The 20,757-nt window shown below is 40.8% G+C and overlaps 1 protein-coding gene across 2 annotated transcripts; it reads right to left on the reverse strand.

Annotated features, from left to right (window-relative positions):
• Window positions 1-5,092: 5,092 nt before the first annotated feature.
• Window positions 5,093-16,031, reverse strand: OCIAD2 (OCIA domain containing 2). 2 transcript variants are annotated; one of them, XM_027779367.2, is made up of 7 exons: window positions 15,864-16,031; window positions 13,344-13,437; window positions 12,461-12,514; window positions 10,182-10,229; window positions 9,060-9,165; window positions 7,735-7,822; window positions 5,093-5,257 (listed from the first exon to the last, which is right to left on the reverse strand). In XM_027779367.2, the coding sequence occupies exons 1-6, from the start codon at window positions 15,921-15,923 to the stop codon at window positions 7,741-7,743; spliced, it is 444 nt and encodes a 147-aa protein (XP_027635168.1). In that variant the 5' UTR covers window positions 15,924-16,031; the 3' UTR covers window positions 5,093-5,257; window positions 7,735-7,740. The 2 variants fall into 2 exon arrangements, with proteins under 2 accessions (XP_027635168.1, XP_027635169.1); XM_027779368.2 differs by lacking the exon at window positions 15,864-16,031 and adding an exon at window positions 13,561-13,656.
• Between the last annotated feature and the right edge of the window lie 4,726 nt (window positions 16,032-20,757).

Below are 20,757 nucleotides of genomic sequence, written 5' to 3' on the forward strand. Positions count from 1 at the left end.
GTTCATTTGGCAGGGCTTTTGTTTTTTTCAACAGCTTTAAGAATACAAGATTCACCATAATTGTCACCCTGTCCCTACACTGGCTAGTGATCCTTCTGGGAGGAGATCGCCCAGACCTGTCCTTCTCTGACCACAGCCGAGAAGCTTCCTGACACAAAGGTTGCGTATGGATCACACAAATCCAGATGTTTCACAGCCACCAAGCCTCTGTGCAGATCATGCCTTTTGGAGCCATCTTGCTTCCATCGTATCCTGTGGCAAGAATAGCCATGATGGAATCACAGTGTGTAAAGTGCTTCTTGGCTGTTTCCTTTAAAACTGGTTTCACTGAGTGCCAACTAGTTGTAATATCAGAAAAACCCAACAGCAATTACTCCTTCCTTATTCATATTTCACGCTGTTAGAGATGTCATATTACTCATCTTGAATTGTTTTCAACCTGGAAAGTGAGTTACTTAATCTCTTCTGAAGAAACCATTTTGTATCTCTTATCACTGTTTTTTAATTTTTTCCCCTCCTTTTTCTGTCTCGGCTCCGTTTTAGACTTTCTGAGGTGCATTGGAAGCACCACAATACGCAAGATGAGGGCATGCCACAGAATTGCTCTGTAGTATAAATGTATTTTTTCCTCAGTTTTTTCCTAGGAATTGTTAATGTCCTACTTGTCTTTTGGATGTCATAGACCACTGATCTTACGTGTTGCAACTATGCAAACTATGCAAATCTCTGTACTGAGAATGTCAAGAGTAATTTAAAACAAACTGTGTGATGCAGTTAGTATTTTTCCCCATGACAATGAAGCTTATCACTCAGACTCAGTATTGAGATATTTTCCTAGCTCTATCGTTTTGTCATCAAGAAACTTAAGTCATGTTTTCCTTTGTCAGATTATCTGTTAATATGTGGACCAGATGCCCCCCAGCATGTCCCCAGAATGCCTCTTAAGCCTTCTAGATTTTAAACTGGCTTTGTGAAGTCTCATTTATTTCTTGAGAACCTAATTTTCTTGAGAGACTTAACAGAAAAAAAAAAAGAAAAAATAACCCTCCAAATCCATACCAATGCATGTGCATGGTATGGAGTGTATCCCTTTGTTCCCACGTTCACTCTTGCAAAAAAAACATTAATAGATCTGTAAAGCATAACATCCTGCTGTGAAAGCGGTAATGATTCTTCGTAATATGTCACAGGTATACTTACGGCACTATAGGACTTTACAAATCCACCTATTTTAGAGGCAATTCCTCAAATGAAGTACACACTTGGGAAAATAGTACACCTTACAAAAGCTAAGTCTGTAAGTACTAGTGGCTTAGTATTTCTGAGATGTGGAACTCCTGCAATGCTGATGTCAGAAGTGGGATTCACTTTTTTTTGGTGCTTTCAAATAAAGCTCCGGTGTGTGATGCCAAAAATGAGTCGGGTGAGTGGGACAAATTACAGCAGCTCTTTCAAAAAGATTACAAAAGCTCTTTCAAAAAAATTACAAAAGCAGCTCTTTCACTGGCAGAAATTGTCATGAGGAAGAAGCTGCTGCTCCCAAATCAGCGCTGCTGTCAGAGGTACCAGCGTGATGCCTTCATACCTACCACCTGGCCTGGTCCAGCATTTCTTGTCGTAACTCCTGCCCCAGAGCAGCCCACCCTCCCCATTCCCTGTCATTGCACAGCGTGCCGTGTTCTCTCATTCTCTCAAAACGTAATAAAGTAAGCTCCAAATCTTATTTTTGATAGGGATTTAGAAAAACTTGGATAGTAAGCATTCATCTCCCTTTCACTCCTAGTTTTAAAAGAGAATTATATACCAGCTGGCTTGCCTAAAGTCCAATTACTAAGTTAGGATTAAAACAGGAATGTGCTTTGTTTTCAACATAAAATTGCTTTTTCCTCTAAAACACAACTTTTTTTTTTTTTTTTTTTAATTTGGATTGAATACAGTATTTGTAAAATTATTTCAAATAGCTAATATAAAAGTCCCCAGGACAACCTATTGCAGATGTTTGAGGTTAATGTCATTACAGCTTTCCTCTTTTACTCTGACCCTTTTTTTATTCATAATTTCGTGAAGTGGATTGAGGCTTACATACACCTACTCCCTTTGAATGCATTACGGCTGAAGAATGTATTTCGTTTCTTGATTTTAGCAAGTACATGGACTTAACCAAGCTGTGATATGCCTAAGCACAGTTAAACTCGCTCATCTCTGGGTGACAAAAGTAAGCTCTACTTTCCAGACATAAATTAATAGGAAGCTATATATATTCATTGGAATTTTTTTAGCCTTTTTGTAACATATTCCTGCCAAAAGGGAATGTATATCCTATTATCAGTACAAGAAAATACTAAGAAAAGTTTTAGCACTATATAAAACAACGCTTGATCCTTTGTAAGGTCAACTATTTTTCCTCCTGGAGATCTCTTCCCCTCTTATTCCAGACTGAAATAATGATTACAAAAGCAACCAATTACCACAAATCTTTCCATATTATTTAGTAATTCACCCCTAAATTCAATGTATTTAACTTGTGCTTCAATTAAAACCAAATTCTTTAACCAACTTTATGGAATGCATGACAGTAGTGGTCAACATAGGTTAGCTCATTAAATTGTACATAATTACTATGGAACAGCTGTAGTAACTTACAGTTCTTAGAGCATTTTTTGTTAATCATACCCAAGCAGAAAAATCACGAAGGTCTGGTGGTCAGAGCACCTTTTGCATAAAGTAATAAAGTCAAACAACCAGCGTGCATTTAAACGTTCCTTTCTGCATCATGCAGCACAACTACTAACGCCCCAACACCTGCTTCCTTATAGAACTCCTGTGAGCCATAAGGCACTTTTTCTTATTTCTCTGTCAAATCTTAAGAAGCTTAAGTTTAACTAGGTCCTATAAGCCATCCAATGCTAAAAAAATCCAGCATCTGTCCAATTCCACCCCTAGAACACATACCCAGCTACCAGGAAAATTCCAACATCCCTGTAAGTCACAGCACAATGAAAGCCAGTTGGCTCCAATTCTAGCAAATTAACACGGTACAGAATGTGTTGTGAGTCTTTCCTATCCTTTTGTAGCTGGTGCTTTTGGGATACTCAGTTAACTTAAATCTTACATTATTTAAAATTTTTGAAGTTATATTTAAAAAATATTGAAACATCTTTACTACCTCATTATAAAGGCTTGTAGCCCCACTGCACGCTTGACTAGGTTGTTGGTTGAGCAAAGTGGGAGAAATTACATTGCAACAAAAAAATAACAAGCTTGCCTGTTATTTCTTCAATCAAGGAGTATATGTGGAGCCTGACACCTGACAGGCTTAAAAAATTATTTGGCCATAAATCCTCTGAAATACAGAAAAATGCTTTGAAAGACCTTCTAAAGAATGCTTTGCCCATTAGCTGTGCTCGTTTTTCCTTTGGTATGCACAAATTTAGTGCTAATACAGTTTAGATTCACAGACAGCCTTTTTTTCATAACAGTATCACAGTAACTCATGAACTTAGATCCACACAATTAGCTAATCAGAGTATTGCCTCTTGCAAAGTATGGAAATAAATTTAGGGAAAAAAGACAATTTTTATATAACAGTACGTTTATTACAGCAAATAGGAAGCTTGAACAAAATTACATTTAGAGCAAATGTAAGTAGCTTGTAACCCGAGGAGGTAACACTGACCACAAAAGCAACCTCTGAGAGTCTGACGTGAAAGGTCCCCTGTCACATGCATCACGTAATGGCTTGCCTCAGATAACCCAGGCCTGACTATAACCTTGGTGCAGTTTGTTGCTGTTATCTTGACAGCAGATGTCAGATGTAGGGAAAGTAGCTAAGACATGTCATCATTCGAGTTTTGCTGGCTATCACAGGACACCTGTAACAATTACATTTTCTTCACAAAGGAGGTCGACTTCTTTGTGGTTGTGTAACCCTCTCTGCCTGTAGCCCCTGCTGAAGACTCACCAAGGCTTACCTGCTGGTACACCAAGCATCCAGCTCTGACATGGCCCAGCTGTTTACCCTTGACTCAGACTGCTAAGAAAGAGCTAAGCAAGAAGTCTGTAAAGAGGTAAAAAGTGTAAAATTAAAGCCCCTGTTGAGACAGGGGTTCTTAGTAGTTCAAGAATTCAAGAGGGCAAAACCCATTTGGAAAGGTATAAAATCTTAAAGGAAAAAAGCCAGGGAGGCTAGTTAGTCTAACCTTTCTCCTTCTGCCTGGTGGCTGCCTGGCTAGTAAAGACTCTCTTACCAGGGTGGTATTTAGCCTAATAGCTTCTTAAATCCAGAATGTCTTTTGTGTGTAGCAACCATTTAACATTTAACAGTTCCTTTATAAGTTTACATGCTATGTATCCTGCTTGCAGAATCTCTTTGTGCCCGGGTAAACATGCCCAAAGCAGCTAGTTCAAAAGAGAGGTACTAACCACAGGCATACTATAAAACCAAACAGACCCACCTACCCGCCACCCCAAGAAAACAGTTGACAGTGAAGCCCAAACTTTTCAGTAGCTGTACATTTGATTTGCATGTGAACACCATCACTGCACTTAGGGGAAATGTCTGCTTTTGATTTCCTGAGATATTTCATGGAAGTTTGTGTCTCATGCTGCTTGTAGAAAGCATGTGTGATCTAGTTCTAGCCTTGGATTGTGTGCAGACCATAAACTGTTCCAAAATATTTTATCTTCTTGTTCACTGTGAATGTGGCGTGTGCTTTTGATATCCCTGGCAAAGTGGACCCTTCTGTAAAATTGGCCAGTTAAAAGTTGGTTCAGCATAGGAACTGCAGTGTGACAATACCCTAATGAACTTTTAGCTTAGTACTCTTAAAACGCTCCATAAACAAGGAGCCATCTCCAAGACTGAATAGCTGCTAAACTGTGGAAAATCATTTAAGCATCCTCACACTCTTTCCTTCTGACATAGAAGACAAACATTCTAGCATATGCCATTTTGCTTGCTACACAAACTATTGCTGGCATCCAAGTACAATGGACAAATTTAATTTTTCAGCACTAAGAGAAAAATTGCACTGAAGGGAGGAAAATAAACCAAAACATGCTGAGAAGAGAGAGAAAAGGAAAAATCAAAAAGTGCATAACAAGAAACTGGCATTTATTATGAACAGAACTACATAACATTATGCAACTGCTTCAAATAAGGCAATTTACACCACACCGAAGACATTGATTCTTCTCTACAGAATAAAGTCATGAAAGAAGATGCTGATCCGTAAGATCTTTATCATCTTCACTACATCTGTAATGGAATGAAACGACCCATTATTTAGCTGAGTGGTACCTTGCTTTTGACATGAAATGCGCAGCTTCTTGGTGATTTCTGTGAGAACTCTGCAAAGTCCCTGAGGATAAAAGACATTACTCTTGGACTCATCAACAGGAGATAATTTTATGTGGGTGGTCTGCCTAGGCAGTGCCAAAGCTCATGCTTTATGCTTAGCATGGATAGTGGTGAGAGGTACTCAGTAGGGTCTCTGTACCTTTGTAGAGCATAGCATGCTAAATTCAGATTTTTTATTGAGACACAGAAGGGGTTATGAGGTTTATTATTTTCACTTTTTAACAATACAGGAAACAACACAACGCTTATGGTAATTTCTTTTCCTAAGTTTCTGAAACCTGTCCATCAAAACTGATTTCTGACAAATTCAAAATGATCACACTGGCCCAAACATGTTGGCTTTTTCCTTCCAGCAATTAAAATTCAAAAGAAATACTTGTCTCACGTTTGTTTTCAGACTAAGTTTCTGACTAAGCTTTCTAGCCCTTTCAAAAAAGGCACAGGAAGACCTAAGTGGCTGGTAAAAAGTGCAGCAATCAAGTTCTTTGATGAACACGTGAGCTGAACAGGGAACAGGTTCCACAGCAGAAATTCCAGGACCCACCACAGGAGGAAAACAGAAGGGCCTCTGGCATCCTGCATTTTTCCCTTCATACAGCTGCAAGACTCCTTTGTATTTGGGACAATTTGGAATATATTTAAAAGCTAATTGGTACTTATACACCAGAAAGAATACTGTCAGCTCACAGAAGAAGGCTGAAAAAGGGAAAAAGTTGAAAAAGAACATGTGTTTGGATTTCAGGTTCAGCAGGCTCCAGCTCTGATAGACAGTGGTGGTAAATCCCACCATCAACATTTTATTCCACTACACAGGTAATTGCTACTAAGCGTTGGTCCTCAATTAAATATGCTTTGGGGTTCTTATTTGAAATAGGTGAGGACACTAGCCTACATAGGCAAACATTTATTTAAAAGAAAATCTTCAAAAGCACTTAATCAACACAGTCATGCAAGGGCTTAATTAAGCTTACAGCTGCTAAAGGATTTAGGATGTCATTCATTCACAGCTACCTAAGCCTGGCTCTCTCCTTCATGCTGGCACTAGCAAGTTACCCCTCAGAAAGGTTTCCTGTCCCCCCTCCCACCTCCTTACCGGTCTGATACCCATCTAAAGCAGGGGGATCTGGAGGGCCACGTTGCTTCATGGTCTCTGCAGCCGGTACAGAGAAGCACTGCCCCTTTTGGCAGCAACTTTATTAGGTGAGCCTAAGCCAAACTGCATTTTCTGCTAGTGGCTGAGCACTTGCAGCTCAATATAAAATGCTCAGGCAGTGGCAAAGTTGATTAAAACCAGGAATTTATTCTAATGGCTTCTTTCAGGATAATCCTTACTGCCATAACATATTGTTGCATAGTAAAAATTGATCAAAATCTCTCCTAAGTAAAGAGGTTCTGCTAGGCTACTCCTCCTTCTAGATTGTCTGCAGTCATGCACTTTACAGCAAGAAAAGGACCATCATCAATATCCTTGTCTAAACTCCTGCATAATATATGCCAGAGAGACTCAATCCAACAATTTCTGCATCACACTTCTGTTCAGAGCTACAGTTAGAGCCATAACAAACTCGCATGGCAGGATTTCAAACAGGCCTTCTGCTCTCCTCTCTTGCAGAAAGCCAAGCTACTTGCAAACACTTTCACACATTCTCCTGCCTGTGAGAAATGTAGGCCAGCTTACCACAAGCAGAAAGTGTGAAAATGCTTTTAAAAAGCCCAGCTGCTGGCCTGTTTTCCACAGACAAAGAGTGCAAGTGCTTTTAAACACTCCCCTGCCTTCCACACTGTAAACCCTCCATTTTCACAAAGGGAATTTTTCCCTTTCTGGGGTGAAACCATCACATCAGCCATCTCCCCTGCCCCACCATGTAGTTGCTCTAGCACCACTATTATATTACCCTCAGGAAGGCTCTAGCTAAACCATAGTACTGGATGCAAAAAATAACCCCACCAGATAAAAAAACCCACCCCCCAACTGTGTCTGCTTTTAGATTCTCAATATTTCTATGACTTATCCATAATCATTTGATTCTTTAGTAAAAAAGTTGGAAATTGAAAGGAGCTATATTTGTTTTTGTACAAGTAGTCAATCCAAATTAATTCCGATTAGGTGAATAACCAATACTTTGCTACAGCTAAAGCAGAAATTCCTCCAAAATTGGGGGTTTAAAATTAGCATAAAATTATGTAAAGTAAAAATGAAGAAACAAATTTAATTAGAAACCATAGATAGAGAATATTTCCTTGAATAATGCTCAGGTTTTAATCCATGATTAAAATCCATGGTTTTCACTACATTGTTCAAAGGTTTCAGGTAAGAATACCACCCAACAAGGAAAATAAAATAAGAATTTACTTTAAATTTCAAGGTTGCCTACCTGGGTCTAAGATGCTGAAGGAATTGAACCTTCTTTCTCATTCGATTGCAGTTTTGCCTCATATTCTTTGCTAGTATGATGACAATGCCTACAATATTGAAAACAGATAAAATTTTCAAGAATTTTACAGGATTTCTTCTAATACAACCATATGGCATTCTTGCAAATGTTCTTGAACAAGTAATCTCTTGCCTGTATTCTCCAATTCTTATACCTGCTTTACAGGACAAACTGTAAAAAAATGGCATCTAAAAGTCTCAGCCAATAAAACCTCATTAATATTATTAACTACCATCTCTAGCAATCGCCATTTTCTGAGCGGGAAGAGAGTTCTTGCCACCGCGCCTATCAATAACGAGCAAACAGAGTTACGAGCAAGGTATGAAATACAAGAGAGTGACAAACGGCCATTTTGTGTAACGTCAAGTGAGGAAAGTAATAGCTTTGTTATGTGGGGGAAGAATGGAAGAGAGATGTGAACAATGAAGAAGCTTCCCATTGTCAGTCCAGCATTTCTGTAGGCACAGAAGCTCACGTTGGTCTGGAGGAAAGATGTGGAAAGAGAGGAGAATGATTTTGTGGGTAGGATTTTTGGAAATGTATTTTGCGTGTGAAAGGTGCAGATGAGAAGCCATATTGAGAATGAAAAGCGGTACTGGCAGTTGAAGGAGGAGCTTGGAAGGAAGTCGAGAGACTGATTTGACAGGGGGGAGTGCTTTATGTGAAGTTCATAAAACAATGACTGAAACATGGCTGTGCCAGGTGACAGGACGTAACCACTGAGATCTATCATATGGTTAGACTTGCCAGGTGGAAAAAATGCCCTCAGTTTGTGCTCTTCATGGTTTGGCATGAGAGCATGAGGTTGGGCAAAGCCACAGCAGAGGAGGCTGGGATGTGGGTTGAGATTGAAACTGTTGTTAAAATATGAAGATAGTGTAAAAAAAATCTGCAGCATATTTGGCCTGATATATGGTACAAAGAAAGACGCAAAGGGCCAAAGTGATGTCATGGATGATGGTTAAACACTCTAGAGGCACAATACTAGATGAAAAGAGAGCTAGTAACTGCTGTCCCATTACACTTAGAAGTACAATAATTTAATTTAACTAATGGATTTCCTAACAACAGGTATTACACCAAGTTTAATTTGCATTTTCTGAAGAATATTTAGTAGTTGCTAATACTGTCATATACAGCCTAAGAATATGAGTAATACTTCATGACCTGGTCACTGAATTTAAATTTGTAGTTTTGCTGCATATAATTTTTACTATGTTTTAGACTCTTTCATTCTAGGATTAATAATTTAAATAACCACAAACCTTTTTTGTTGTGGACCAAATGGTACAATACCAATTTTCTGGAACTTTTTTTGGCATTCTCCTATGTATGACATCTTTCCAATGGCAAAACCTAAGACACCAGCAACTATAAAGACAGATAAAAAACCACTGTTAGTACAAGGGCTTAAATTAGGAGTCTGCAATTGGCTCCATTTTAATCATATGACAAATTGTATGTAGCATGTCTTCTCAAAACATGTCACAAACACATAGAAGTTATGCAGGGATTACACAGATGATTTCAGTAACTACTGAAACTGGCTACTATCATAAGGTATAGCAACTGGTCCAAGACAATGTATACTGGAAAAGGATACCATACTCAGCTGGAATGGTAAGATTTCAGATTCAGACAAACAGATTATAGAGATAGCTCACAGTGGAATTAATTCACAACATCAGCACTGATTTCTCTTGCCCTTGTGTACACACCATGGTATATTTCTAATGATCGCAGTTTTAACACTATCTTCTCTGGGCTTCTAAGGAGCTAGAACATCGGCCTCCCATACTATCGCGTTGGGACTTTCACTCATTACAGAGTCAGAATAAAAACAGTGCTTCAATATCCCCATTTTTCTGTTGAACTCTGCTGAAGAGAGAATCAACTTCATTTCTTGCCATTTAAGAGACACCTTACTGTACTGTACAGTTTCTGTGCTTTGTTTTCTTTATCAATTCATCATCATGAATTAGACAGTTACAATCAATCAAATGAACATATAAAAAGGAACATAGTATTTTATATATTATACTACGATGACTCCTTGATACCATAAAATTGTGTGATCTGCTAAGCATGGCTGATCAATGAGGATGACATTATTTATAAAACAAAGATGAGATTTGAGTTTTTACTAATTTGAGAGGCTATATTAAGTAAACATAAGCTGCTACTGAAAATGTTTACATTAAAAGAACCTTGTTTCATAGATTTATTTTTAAACATAGCAGAATTCTGATTTCCTAAAGCACTGTGGTAATATCTCATAAATTTAAAAAAAAGAAGAGTTTGAAAAGAAATTCAGAGAGATGCATCTGAGGTCTGCATACTGCCTGTAAATAACCTTTCCATTCATTTTAGAATTGAGTACAACTTACTTGCCATCTTAGGTAATGCACCAAATCTTGGGGTTGCTGGCAAAATACCTATGATTAAAGGAAATAGTCAGAAAGCTTATTCACTTGAGGAACTCACCAGTACTCAAAACCAAGACAGTATTTTTTCTACAAGTTTTTGCATTTCTGAAGGTGAAGACTGTATGAAAAGTCCACTAACTCAGATTTAGGAACATCAGGGCACTTCCCATTCTGCTAGTTCTTAGTGCATCTGTTTTAGGGCAGTTCTAGAGTAATGGAAAAAAATCTGGACTTTGCTGGATTCAGTTCAGGCAGGGGTTCAGAGTGTAAATCAACATGAAAGCAGCATGGCTGCGAGGGATGACACCTGCAGCACTGCAGAAGGAGGAGATGGTGCTTATGTTTCAGCACAAACCAACCCTGCAAATATAACAGCAAACTGAAATCTCTTACTCAGGGTCCAGCTCCTTGTGCTGTGAGAAGCAGGCCCAGACTATTCTTCAGTAGTTTTCTGTGGCTATGGATTAAACTAGTATTAAACTGTACCGCTGGTATCCAGCCTCCTCCTCTGGAGAGATTATACATTTTGCCTTTAAGAGGAGAATACAGTGTGCTGAACAAGAAAACCAAAAGATTACCTTTAGCTTTTCCCATCAAAATCCACCTTCCCCCAGTTAAGACCAGGAGGTGAAACCAGTATGCCTCTGAGAGCCTGCGTGCCTGGCAGAGGAGTGCCATGCTCTGGAGGAGGGCTCCACACAGCAAGATTACCACAGCAAAGGGATGGGAACACTGGCTGCACTGTTACATGCATTCAGACAGTATTAATGAGGCTCAGAAGCTCCAGCTTCTTCTAGAGGCAGCGTACTGCATGCAATCATCAGAAAGGAGTGTTTAGACAGAGGAGCATTCAGTCTACACTAAGTGCAAGGGCCTTCACCCACTGGCATCTATGCAATTTTAAATTGTGTCTCTCCGAGAAGGGAGGAGCAAAATTGTTGTTTGTTTCTAAACAGCTCCACCTTCCCGCCCAGTTGTTGACACCAGTCATGATTATTTAATATAGGCATTTGTTATTTCACGGCTGATCAGAAACATCCAAGTACAATGGAAAGAAACTGAGAAGAGTACTCGGTGCCAGAGGCTGCAATGTTAGCAACTGAAACAACCCCAGTGCCCTTCCTGTCACTGCTCACCCTTTTTCAAATGGGTAATCCTTTGTCTTCCTTCACACACTCTCCCTTGCTCCTTCCCTCCCTGTCCTCCTACAAGCTCATAGGTCAAGAATGCAATAGGGAACCCACATCAGCCTCTTGTGGTATAGCACAGCTTTTAGGTTTTCTACTCTAGTCCTCCCTATCATCTTAGAAAAACAAAAAAGAATGCGATGAGGAGGAAACATGGCAACGGTGCCTGAAACAAAACAAGGGGCTTGCAACCACACACAGTGAGAAAAGGCTGAGCCATTTCCACTTTCTCCATTTGCTGTCTCCCACCACCCATCTCTTATAGCCCCTGGATTCTTTTCTGCTTCTTGCTTCAGGCCCTGTGATTTTCCTCCTACCTGCCCCTGCTGTAACTCACTGCTGGTGCAGGGTGAAGGACTGTCTTATTTGCTCCTGTGGGATACACCATCTTAGTGGTCTTCAGGGTGGATGCCCTTCACCCTTTACCCAAAACACTAACCTCAACTTTATTATTAGTCAAGCCCCCCCAAAGGGCAACACAAGGCACAATGTGTAGAACCAGGCTCATCCATCACATAAACAGAATACAATTCTCTTTTGTGTTAGCCTGAGATCACAAGCCATCTCTATAAAAAGCCCTCTGTCTCCTCATTTTGGCAGTATTCCTTGTCCCTTTGCACCAAAGCTGTATTCATACTGATATATGGTCACTGTAAAAACATTGCCAGCATTTTCCAAATAAAACAACAGTTCGAACTAGAGTACCTGATTTTGATGCCCTTGCTCAAGTTGTACAATGCTCTGCCCTACAAGCAGACCCAGTGAAGACTCTACACAAATACATGTGATCATGGTGACAGACTCTAGCCACCAGTCTTTGAATTTGTGAATTTTCTTTTCAGTTAATGTCCTTTCAAATGAATGACTGTGGCAATGCACACATAATGATCAGATCACTATAACAATGATGGCAATGAGTGAAAGGAATATTGATCTTGAAAAACAAAAGGCTTTAGGAAAACTTGCATTTCAGTAGTAATTGCAGAGTCTCAACTTCGTAACTGTCTCAAGCCACAACAATAACTTAGGACCATCATGTGTGTTTATATTTACCTTTTGAGACTAGTCCCTGGGTGACAAGCATGCTCCCAAGAGACAAAGGAAGAGCTGTAAAAATAAAAAGGAGGAGAATATACAGTATCAGCCAAAATTTGTTATCCATTTGTTAAATACGTTACTCTTTTATATGTCAAATGGTTTATATGTTTATAATAAATATATTACTCATCTTCTAAACATTAACTTTACATACTGTCTTAATCACCTATTCTATCTGCTCATTCAGATTATTGTATTTTCAAAGGCAAGGACGGCTTCACACAGTGCCAGACATCAGGCATGCTGCAGCATCTGGAGCTAATGCATTACATATATTTATAAAATAATAGCTTCCATAATCTGAATATCTCTTCTCAGTACTGCAACACTAGTAATGACAGCAGCTCCAATTAAATGCTGAAACCCTTTTTAATCTTCTCATTTCAGAAAACATGTAATTTAGATACAGACTGACATGGTGGACTTAAAAGGCACCAAAACACTGAGTAACTAATTTTTCAGATGTTCTAACACCTGAAGGATTTTACAAATCCAAGACACATAGCCATGACTGCCTTTCATTCAAAGGCAAGAATAAGTATGTAATAAAATTATTTGACTACAAGAATAGAACCAACTCCATGACTGTAAAAGTAAATTCATACTAAACAAAAGCTTAATTCAACCACCTTTACCTACAATGATTACGCAAATAATACAGTTAACCCTGTAATAACATATTGCTCAACTTAAAATAAAGTGACAGAGTTAACTCACAATAATATTCCAACAAACCCCAATGTATTACAATAAATGGCACGGCATTTTCCAGCCAGTTTTACATAAATATATAAAGAAGTCATTCTCAGTGTGATAAGAACACATTTGGATCACTCACCTCTGTACCAGAAACTTTCCTTTTTGCATTCTTCACGGATCCTTACAATTTCTTCAGAGTTGTGAATTTTTGAGATGGGACAATAGAACATTGGCTGAAAGGATAAACCTGGGTTAGCTTATTGAATTTCATCTCACAGGAAGAAAAAAAAAATAAATCCATTAAAGACAACAAATTATTTAAGAAACAAATAAAATACAATGCAAAAGCCAACAACCAAGCAGAACTCCTTGTTCTGTTGTTAGCAGTGTGATGAAATAACACCTCAACACAGAAACAGAAAGAACTACATAGGCTTTAAGTTAAAACCACTCATCCTGTTGGTTTGTACTTTCCTAAAATAGCTCAGCTGCTGCTTACACCAGAAGTATATTGCTTTATTTCTGTTAGCCATTTCATTCTCATAAGCTACATCATCTTCTGGTAAAGAAATTACAGGAAATAAAGGCAGAGTGGTAGTTTCTAAAAACAAAGTTCTGCCCCATACAGAAGTCAATTTAAGTTCAGTCAGAGCAGATTTTGCAAGTATTCAGAAAAAGGGTCAACACAAATTGTCAGATTCCCCTAACTAGCCTAACTTTCTCTCTGAGCAGTTTAAATACATTCATGGCATTAACTGAACTCAACCATACTGGCTTCACCTTCATAATAATTAGTTTGCCAACAGGCGTCTTTTAAGCTAATGGTAACTCTGTATTTTCCCATTTTGATTGTGAAAAAAAAGACAGTATTCTCTCTTGCATTCTACTGTCCAGGGCATCGCCATGAGGATGTAAGTAGATTATTTTTCTTTATGAGATGACTTGGTTATCAGTGTTAGCACTTGTAGTACCATTATTGGACGTCTGAAATATACGGGTGTACTGATTTTGGCTGGGAAAGAGTTACTCTCCATAGTAGCTGGTATGGTGCCGCATTTCAGGTTTGTGACCAAACCAGTGTTGACTGGAATGTTTCAGTTATTGCTGAGCCGTGCTTACACAGCGTCAGCCTTTTCTGTTTCTGGAGCAGCTGACCCCAACTGACCCAAGGGATACCCCATACCGTATGACATTGCGTTCAGCAATAAAAGCTGGGGGAAAGAAGGAGTCATCATTAAGTTAAAATTAATGGAAATTTTAACGTTTTTCTGCAAAAACATCACATCCACAAACATACTTATTCTTGAAAGCAAAACCAGACTTCATAGAACAAGCAGTGCCTTGTGAAAAAGAGCACACTAGTCTATTACAGGATTCTACCTCATTTTATGGCTGACTGATCCATGATTTTGTAACCATAATAATAAAATGCATTTACTGGCTGCAGCCACACATTTCACATTTTAGCTAATTAATATCTCAGTCCTTCTTCAAGCACTGCTCCCACTAAAGTTAATGGTGGTGCTGCTTGGGTAAACAGTACAGAATTGACTCCACTCCAGACCGTAGAGAACCACTCCAAACTGGTTTCACAGCAAGGTCACAGCAAATACAATAAAATCCAAACAAGCTGAGTGAAAGATAAGGAAATTAGTGTCAGAGCCCTAAGTGGACCAGCAGGCTTTGCAGCCTTTCTGCCCCCATACACGCCCTGCCAGGGGTTTAGTTGCTTGGGCTCAAAGTCAGCTCTAATATGGCACAGTTGTGTAACACTAAATGAGATTGCTGCAAAAACAGCAAAGCTGGGGGAAAGATCTGCAAGAAGCTTTTGCCCAGGGCCTCTGCCCCTTGGCTCAGGACCTGCATTTAAGCTCAGGCCCTCACCCTAACTGTGTTGTAGGTATGCCTGCACCCGGCTTTTTGCCACGATGATCCCTACCTTGCTTTGCTAACTTGACCTCCTGCCTTGGTATCAGATGTGCCTTATTCCCACGGCCTTGCAGGGCAATCACTGGACTGACTGATGGTTGACTGACTCCGTTGGTTAACATCACCGGATCTGCTCTGCTCCTCTTTTTGGGGTACTGTGGAACTATGTTCTTTGTCCTGGAGTGAAGTTACAACCCCTGCCCACTTTGCTGTCACTGGTGGCTCCCAGGTCACCTTTCCTTGCGGATCAGTCCACTTTTGCAGCTCTCTGGCAGTGCCTGGTTAGCACCAAGGTCATACCACATTTAAATTCCTTCATTTCTCCACCAGAGGGGAATGCCTTTCTCCTGCACAGCTGGAGGGCAGGTTCTTGTGCAATACTCTTCCCTTCTCCCATTCTGAATACATATCCATGTGCATGCACAACTCAATGGGGACATTTATTATCCAGTTACACTGGACTAGTACTCAGACACTAGGGCTCTGCCAGCTCATAACTAGTTTAACTAGCATAGCGTAAATCAGGGCCCACTATCTTGAGACTCAAAAGCTCCTAGCCGCCTGAGTGAAGTGAACCAGGAAGAATAACACACAGCCTTTTCTTCTCTCCATTTATATGCTTATTAAGCTAACAGACATCTGTTTCTTTCTTCAGTAAGAGCCACCAATGCAAAACCTCAGTTATTCGCTAGCAATAGCATCAAAATAAAAGGGAGGAAACCCAACTTACCCATCCAGTTTGCTCCAGTGGAGATGTCTGACTTTCCTGTTGGGTTGTTTCGGAAGACATTGTCTCTTTCCTTGTATCCTGCTGCCGATCTTGGTCAGCAGAAATGATGTGTTTTATGCTTGGCTACCTCTTTCTGCTAGGTACAAAGGTAAAAAGCCAAAGTACCATACTGATACTGTAGGTTCAGTGTTCACCTAGAAATAATAATGACCAAGTTGAGATGAGTATTTTTTTCAGACGAGAGCATTCAGTCACTTGATTATATACAGTTTAAAGCACAGTGTTACCACTTAGTAGCAATACAGAGTTGTGTGTAGCCTAATTCAAACAGGGAAGTTGGTAAATACAATTAGATGCTGGATCATAATATAGCACAGAGCTCTCAATCATAAAAAAATGGGAACAAATATGAGCAAGTAATCCAAAACCTGTCTAATTTTTATTGTATTGCAGGTGAAAAATTTAGCTTCTTCAGCATGATGTCCAGAATCACTGTACTGCTTCTGTCCTCATTACTGTCATCTGAAGTTTTCATTCCACAGGACCCACAATGCAAGCCTATCGCAAACCACATCTGTGTTTCCAATAAACACAATCCAGTCACAAACATGCTTTTAAAAAAAGAAATCTATAATAGACTCCAAAGACCTTAGACTTGCAGTCTTCCATGCCTGAGAATTCTGCTGCTAGGGAAAACCAAGAAGGAATCCTATTTACTTCTGGAGTAATTCAAACGTCTAAACTGTGATTTTTACCTAGTACTTTGCTACATGGTCTGGCACTTTATTAATATACAGGGCACTGCTGCTTTTCAAAAAGTACCTTCTGAGGTGGGTGGCACTGAGTACGGCTGAAGTGACCATGAAGGACAGAGTTAAACAGGAAACATATGCAACAATAATAACCCGAATGCTTTTGGCATTCTTAATATTACTGTATAAACCACTTCCTGCACTTATTTTGGGGTCAGTTACACAGCTATAAAGTTCAAGCAACGTCTGCTTCACACACACTGGATATTCAGACAGCAATGCTTTTCTAAGTAATGGAACAGAAGCAACATGACCTCCTTTCCCCTTGGTAAAAAGACTCCATTAATTGCATTCACACCAATCTGCACTTCATTTTCAGTCACTCTCAAAAAATGACAGAGTACTGTGTCTTTGAAAAAAACTAAGTTTGAAAATCCACATAAAGTTGGGAAAGCCTACAGCTCTTCACTGTCTGCTTTACCCTGACTAACTAAAAGCAATTCAGTTTTCTATCAGTCTGCTGTCACTTAACGCAAAGGACGTAAAAGATGAGAAAATGCCTAATTACAACTATCAAAGACACATTTTATTCTTCTCATCTGCTTTCTTATTCTTATCTGCTCACAATGCCTACCTGTGCAGATGACTGCATAAAAATGTCACTGGAAAGCACTACTGAATGATGTGGTTTCTAACTGCTGCAACAGATTTTACATGCTCATCTTTTTAATGAGGATAAAAAAGCTGAGTCACTGAAGAAAATAAATAACATTCTAAAACATTAAGCAGTAAAAATTAGGTTATAAAAATTTTCGGCTTGCCATTAACCTCCTGTATTGTCTTCAGCATACATTTCGCTAGAATTACAAGTTATTTAGCTTTACTTCTGCTTCAGCATAACGAATTCCAAAAGTACATAGCCCTTTAAGCACCCTCCTGGTACCCCTCCACTTGGGATGAAAGCTGAAAGCTATACTGGCAAGAACGAAGCAAAGAGACAGAGTTGAGGTCATCAAAATATTATTTAATTGAATTATTAGTATTAGCACACATGCCGCCTCCTATCTGAGCAATGTAAAAGTGTTACAGTATTTTGGGGCATTGTGTCTTGGAAAGATGACCATCACCTAAAAAAACAGCTTTATTTGTACTGACCCACTGAAGAAACAGCTTTCTGGCATATTTTTACTGTAACATTTATTGCTGTTCTCAACCTAACTATACAATTGTTAGTGTAACAATTAACTGTATATTCTCTTAGCTGCCTTGGGAAGAATTCCTCAATGATGTTATTCTTCTGTTTAACTGAAATACCTATATAACACATGATTAAATCAATGTGGTTTGCAAGGATCAAATATTCAAAAACCTTCTTCCTATTCTACAAGAACTATTATGGAGCATTTACTCATTTACAGAAAAAAAGTCTAATATAAGACTCCTGAAAGAACGCATGGTTTTGATTCTTCTAACTGGTTGATAAAAGAAGCAGTATGTGAGAAGATAGCTAAGTTTTCAGATGTGAGAATTGCCAACTTCATATACTGTTTTCAATAAGAAGCCTCCTTCCAACTAGTAACGGCGACCACATAATTTCTAAGATTACCTGGGGGAGAAGGCGGTAGCCAAGATTGCATGTTGACTGGGATCTACAGTGGAGATACGGCGCATTTGCCCAGGGCAGGTGCCAGTGGAGCACAGTGATCACCGAGACAGCCCAGGACTTCAGAGCAGCCCTTCAAGGCCTGTGTGGCCATTGTGAGGACAAGGGTAAGAATCACTACGATGTTCCACACGTTATCTTCTGAACTGGCTCTTTTATCTTCAGTCCGGGCCCTTATTTTGAAGGAGAGTCAACAGAGCAGCTGCCGTAGGTTTTCCACGAAACGTGCCTGACCAACAGCTGGGTGGACACCACCAAGCGGTGAGTGCCTGGTGCCTGCCCCCCCGCGGCACCTGCCCAGACCCCTCCTCCCGGGCAGACCCGACCCCTCCGGGCCACAACAGGGGGCTGCTTTGTACTTGCCGCTTGCTCTAGGGCCAAGGCTGTCGCTGGCGACGTGCCAAACGCCGGGAGGTCTGGGCTTCCCGGCAGGGGAAGGTAGCTGCCATCAGGCCCAAGGCTCCAGCCAGCAGCGCTCTTCCCCTCTGACCCGGCCACCGGGCCCGTTCCCAGCCCGCCTCCGTGCCCCGGCGCCGGGCGAAGGCCTGCGGGGAAGGGGAGAGGGCAGGGTGCGGGGCGCTGGTGGGGCAGGCCCCTTACGAGCCGCCGCCTGCCCCGAGCCGGCCGCCGAGCGCCCCACCAGCCCCGGCCTCGCCCCCGCCGTGACGCCGAGAAATCCGGCACGGCTGAGCTCAGCGCCCCGGCGCGGAAAGGGGGAAAGCGGGGCGCCAGGCCAGCCCGGCCCGGCCCAGCCCAGCCCAGCCGCGGCCGGGCCCGCTGCGCCAGCCCCGGCAGCCCTGAGGAGCGGGGTGGCCGGGCGGCACCCAGGGAGCCGCCGCCGGGGCAGGGCCGCCCCGCTGCCCGCGCCGCCGCTTGCCGCTGGGCTCCACCACCATCTCCTGGCCGCCGGCTGCAGGGACGGGCGGGGCAGCCGCCCACGGCCCCCGCGGGGCCCCGGCATCCCGGCACGGAGCCGGCGGGGCAGGGGGTGCGGAGGGGCCCTGCCGGCGAAGCGCCGCCCGCCCGGGGCCGCAGGGTGGCCCGCCGCGCCCCGGCCTGCCGACACCTACTACGGACCGCGCAGCTCACGCCTCCCCCCGGGCAGCTCCGGGAGAAAACCAGTGCCACACCAGTAGGAGTCCTTCGCAGTTGTCCGATTTCCCACAAGAATTTCAGAACGCCAGTTTAGCAATGGTGAATAATGAACTATGTACAATTTATTTAAAGAACAAAGTGCCCACACTTTCGTTTGTCCAAGAGTTGATAAACATTCAGAGACCCTCATTACTGACTTCGAAGATACACTAAATTCTTGAATTGGTGACGTAAAGAATGTACTAATTGCCAAGGCTTCAGATTTCTGTTATTTTTAAAAAGACACCTGGTCCTAATGATATGAAGAAATTGTATGGAATAGGGACAGCAAGTTAAGTGTAAATATATTTACTCGAAGAATGTAGGTATAGTAATTAGGTCATGTAACCATATAGTTTGAAAGAAATAATTAATGAAATAACTAATGAAAGAAGGGATCTGTTTCTCTAACTTTCTCTAACAAGGGGCCTGTTTATAAGTTATCTAGAGGGAGCGACTAAAAGAAACAAGAAGAAGAAACAGATGGTCGACAAAGACATAAATTAGCTCAGACCGGTAAGGACACTGCAAACTTGCAAGACCATCCCATTCCAGGCAAAGGGTGAGAAGTACACCATGAGGAAGACCTACGGCCTTCCTCCCAAAGACCCCTGCCCACAATTCTTGAAAGAATTCGTACAAGCACGAAGGGCTGATAAGCTAATTAACATACAAAGCAAGAGTAGGCAGGTTTAGGTAGTGAATATGTATAGGCATTAATTGAATATTCATTGTTTTATTGTATGAATATGATATAGTTCATCACTTCGGGTGTGCATGACTTTGGTGGAGCAATTCCCCCGTGCACCCAGCGCTGCCAAATAAAGATAACCTCCGCTCACTCAAATATTGGTGACTGATTCTTTGAATCAATGGTATTTGTTAATGAAATTAACAGTCGCCTAACAATGTACGACATACGGTGTTTGGGGGTGTCCTAGCAACTGAAAATATTTTGTGGAAACGACGAGATCTTCAAAAAAGAAGTGACAAATTCCATTTTGACCATTTTGGAATGAAAAGCCTTACCTACTTTGATTATAATACTACGATGCTTATGTAAGTAAATCAATAAATCTGAATTTCAATATTAACAAATAAATAAGAAAAAGACTTTCATGTTTTTGCTCTGAAGTACTTTCAGGTAAATCTTAAAAACATAGAGTTTGAGGAACATAATTGCGATAACTGACTTTAAAATTAAAATTAAAAACAAGTTGAACACGATTTTTAATAGGCATTTTTGCACAGGAAAGTGCAAGAATCCAAGCAACCACTATCCCAGGCACACACAAATCAAAAATAATATTGCAAGAAAAAGTTATCCTGAAACTGTCAGTTCAGG

This window comes from Falco peregrinus, chromosome 2 (genome assembly GCF_023634155.1).
Source record: "Falco peregrinus isolate bFalPer1 chromosome 2, bFalPer1.pri, whole genome shotgun sequence".
NCBI lineage: Eukaryota > Metazoa > Chordata > Aves > Falconiformes > Falconidae > Falco > Falco peregrinus.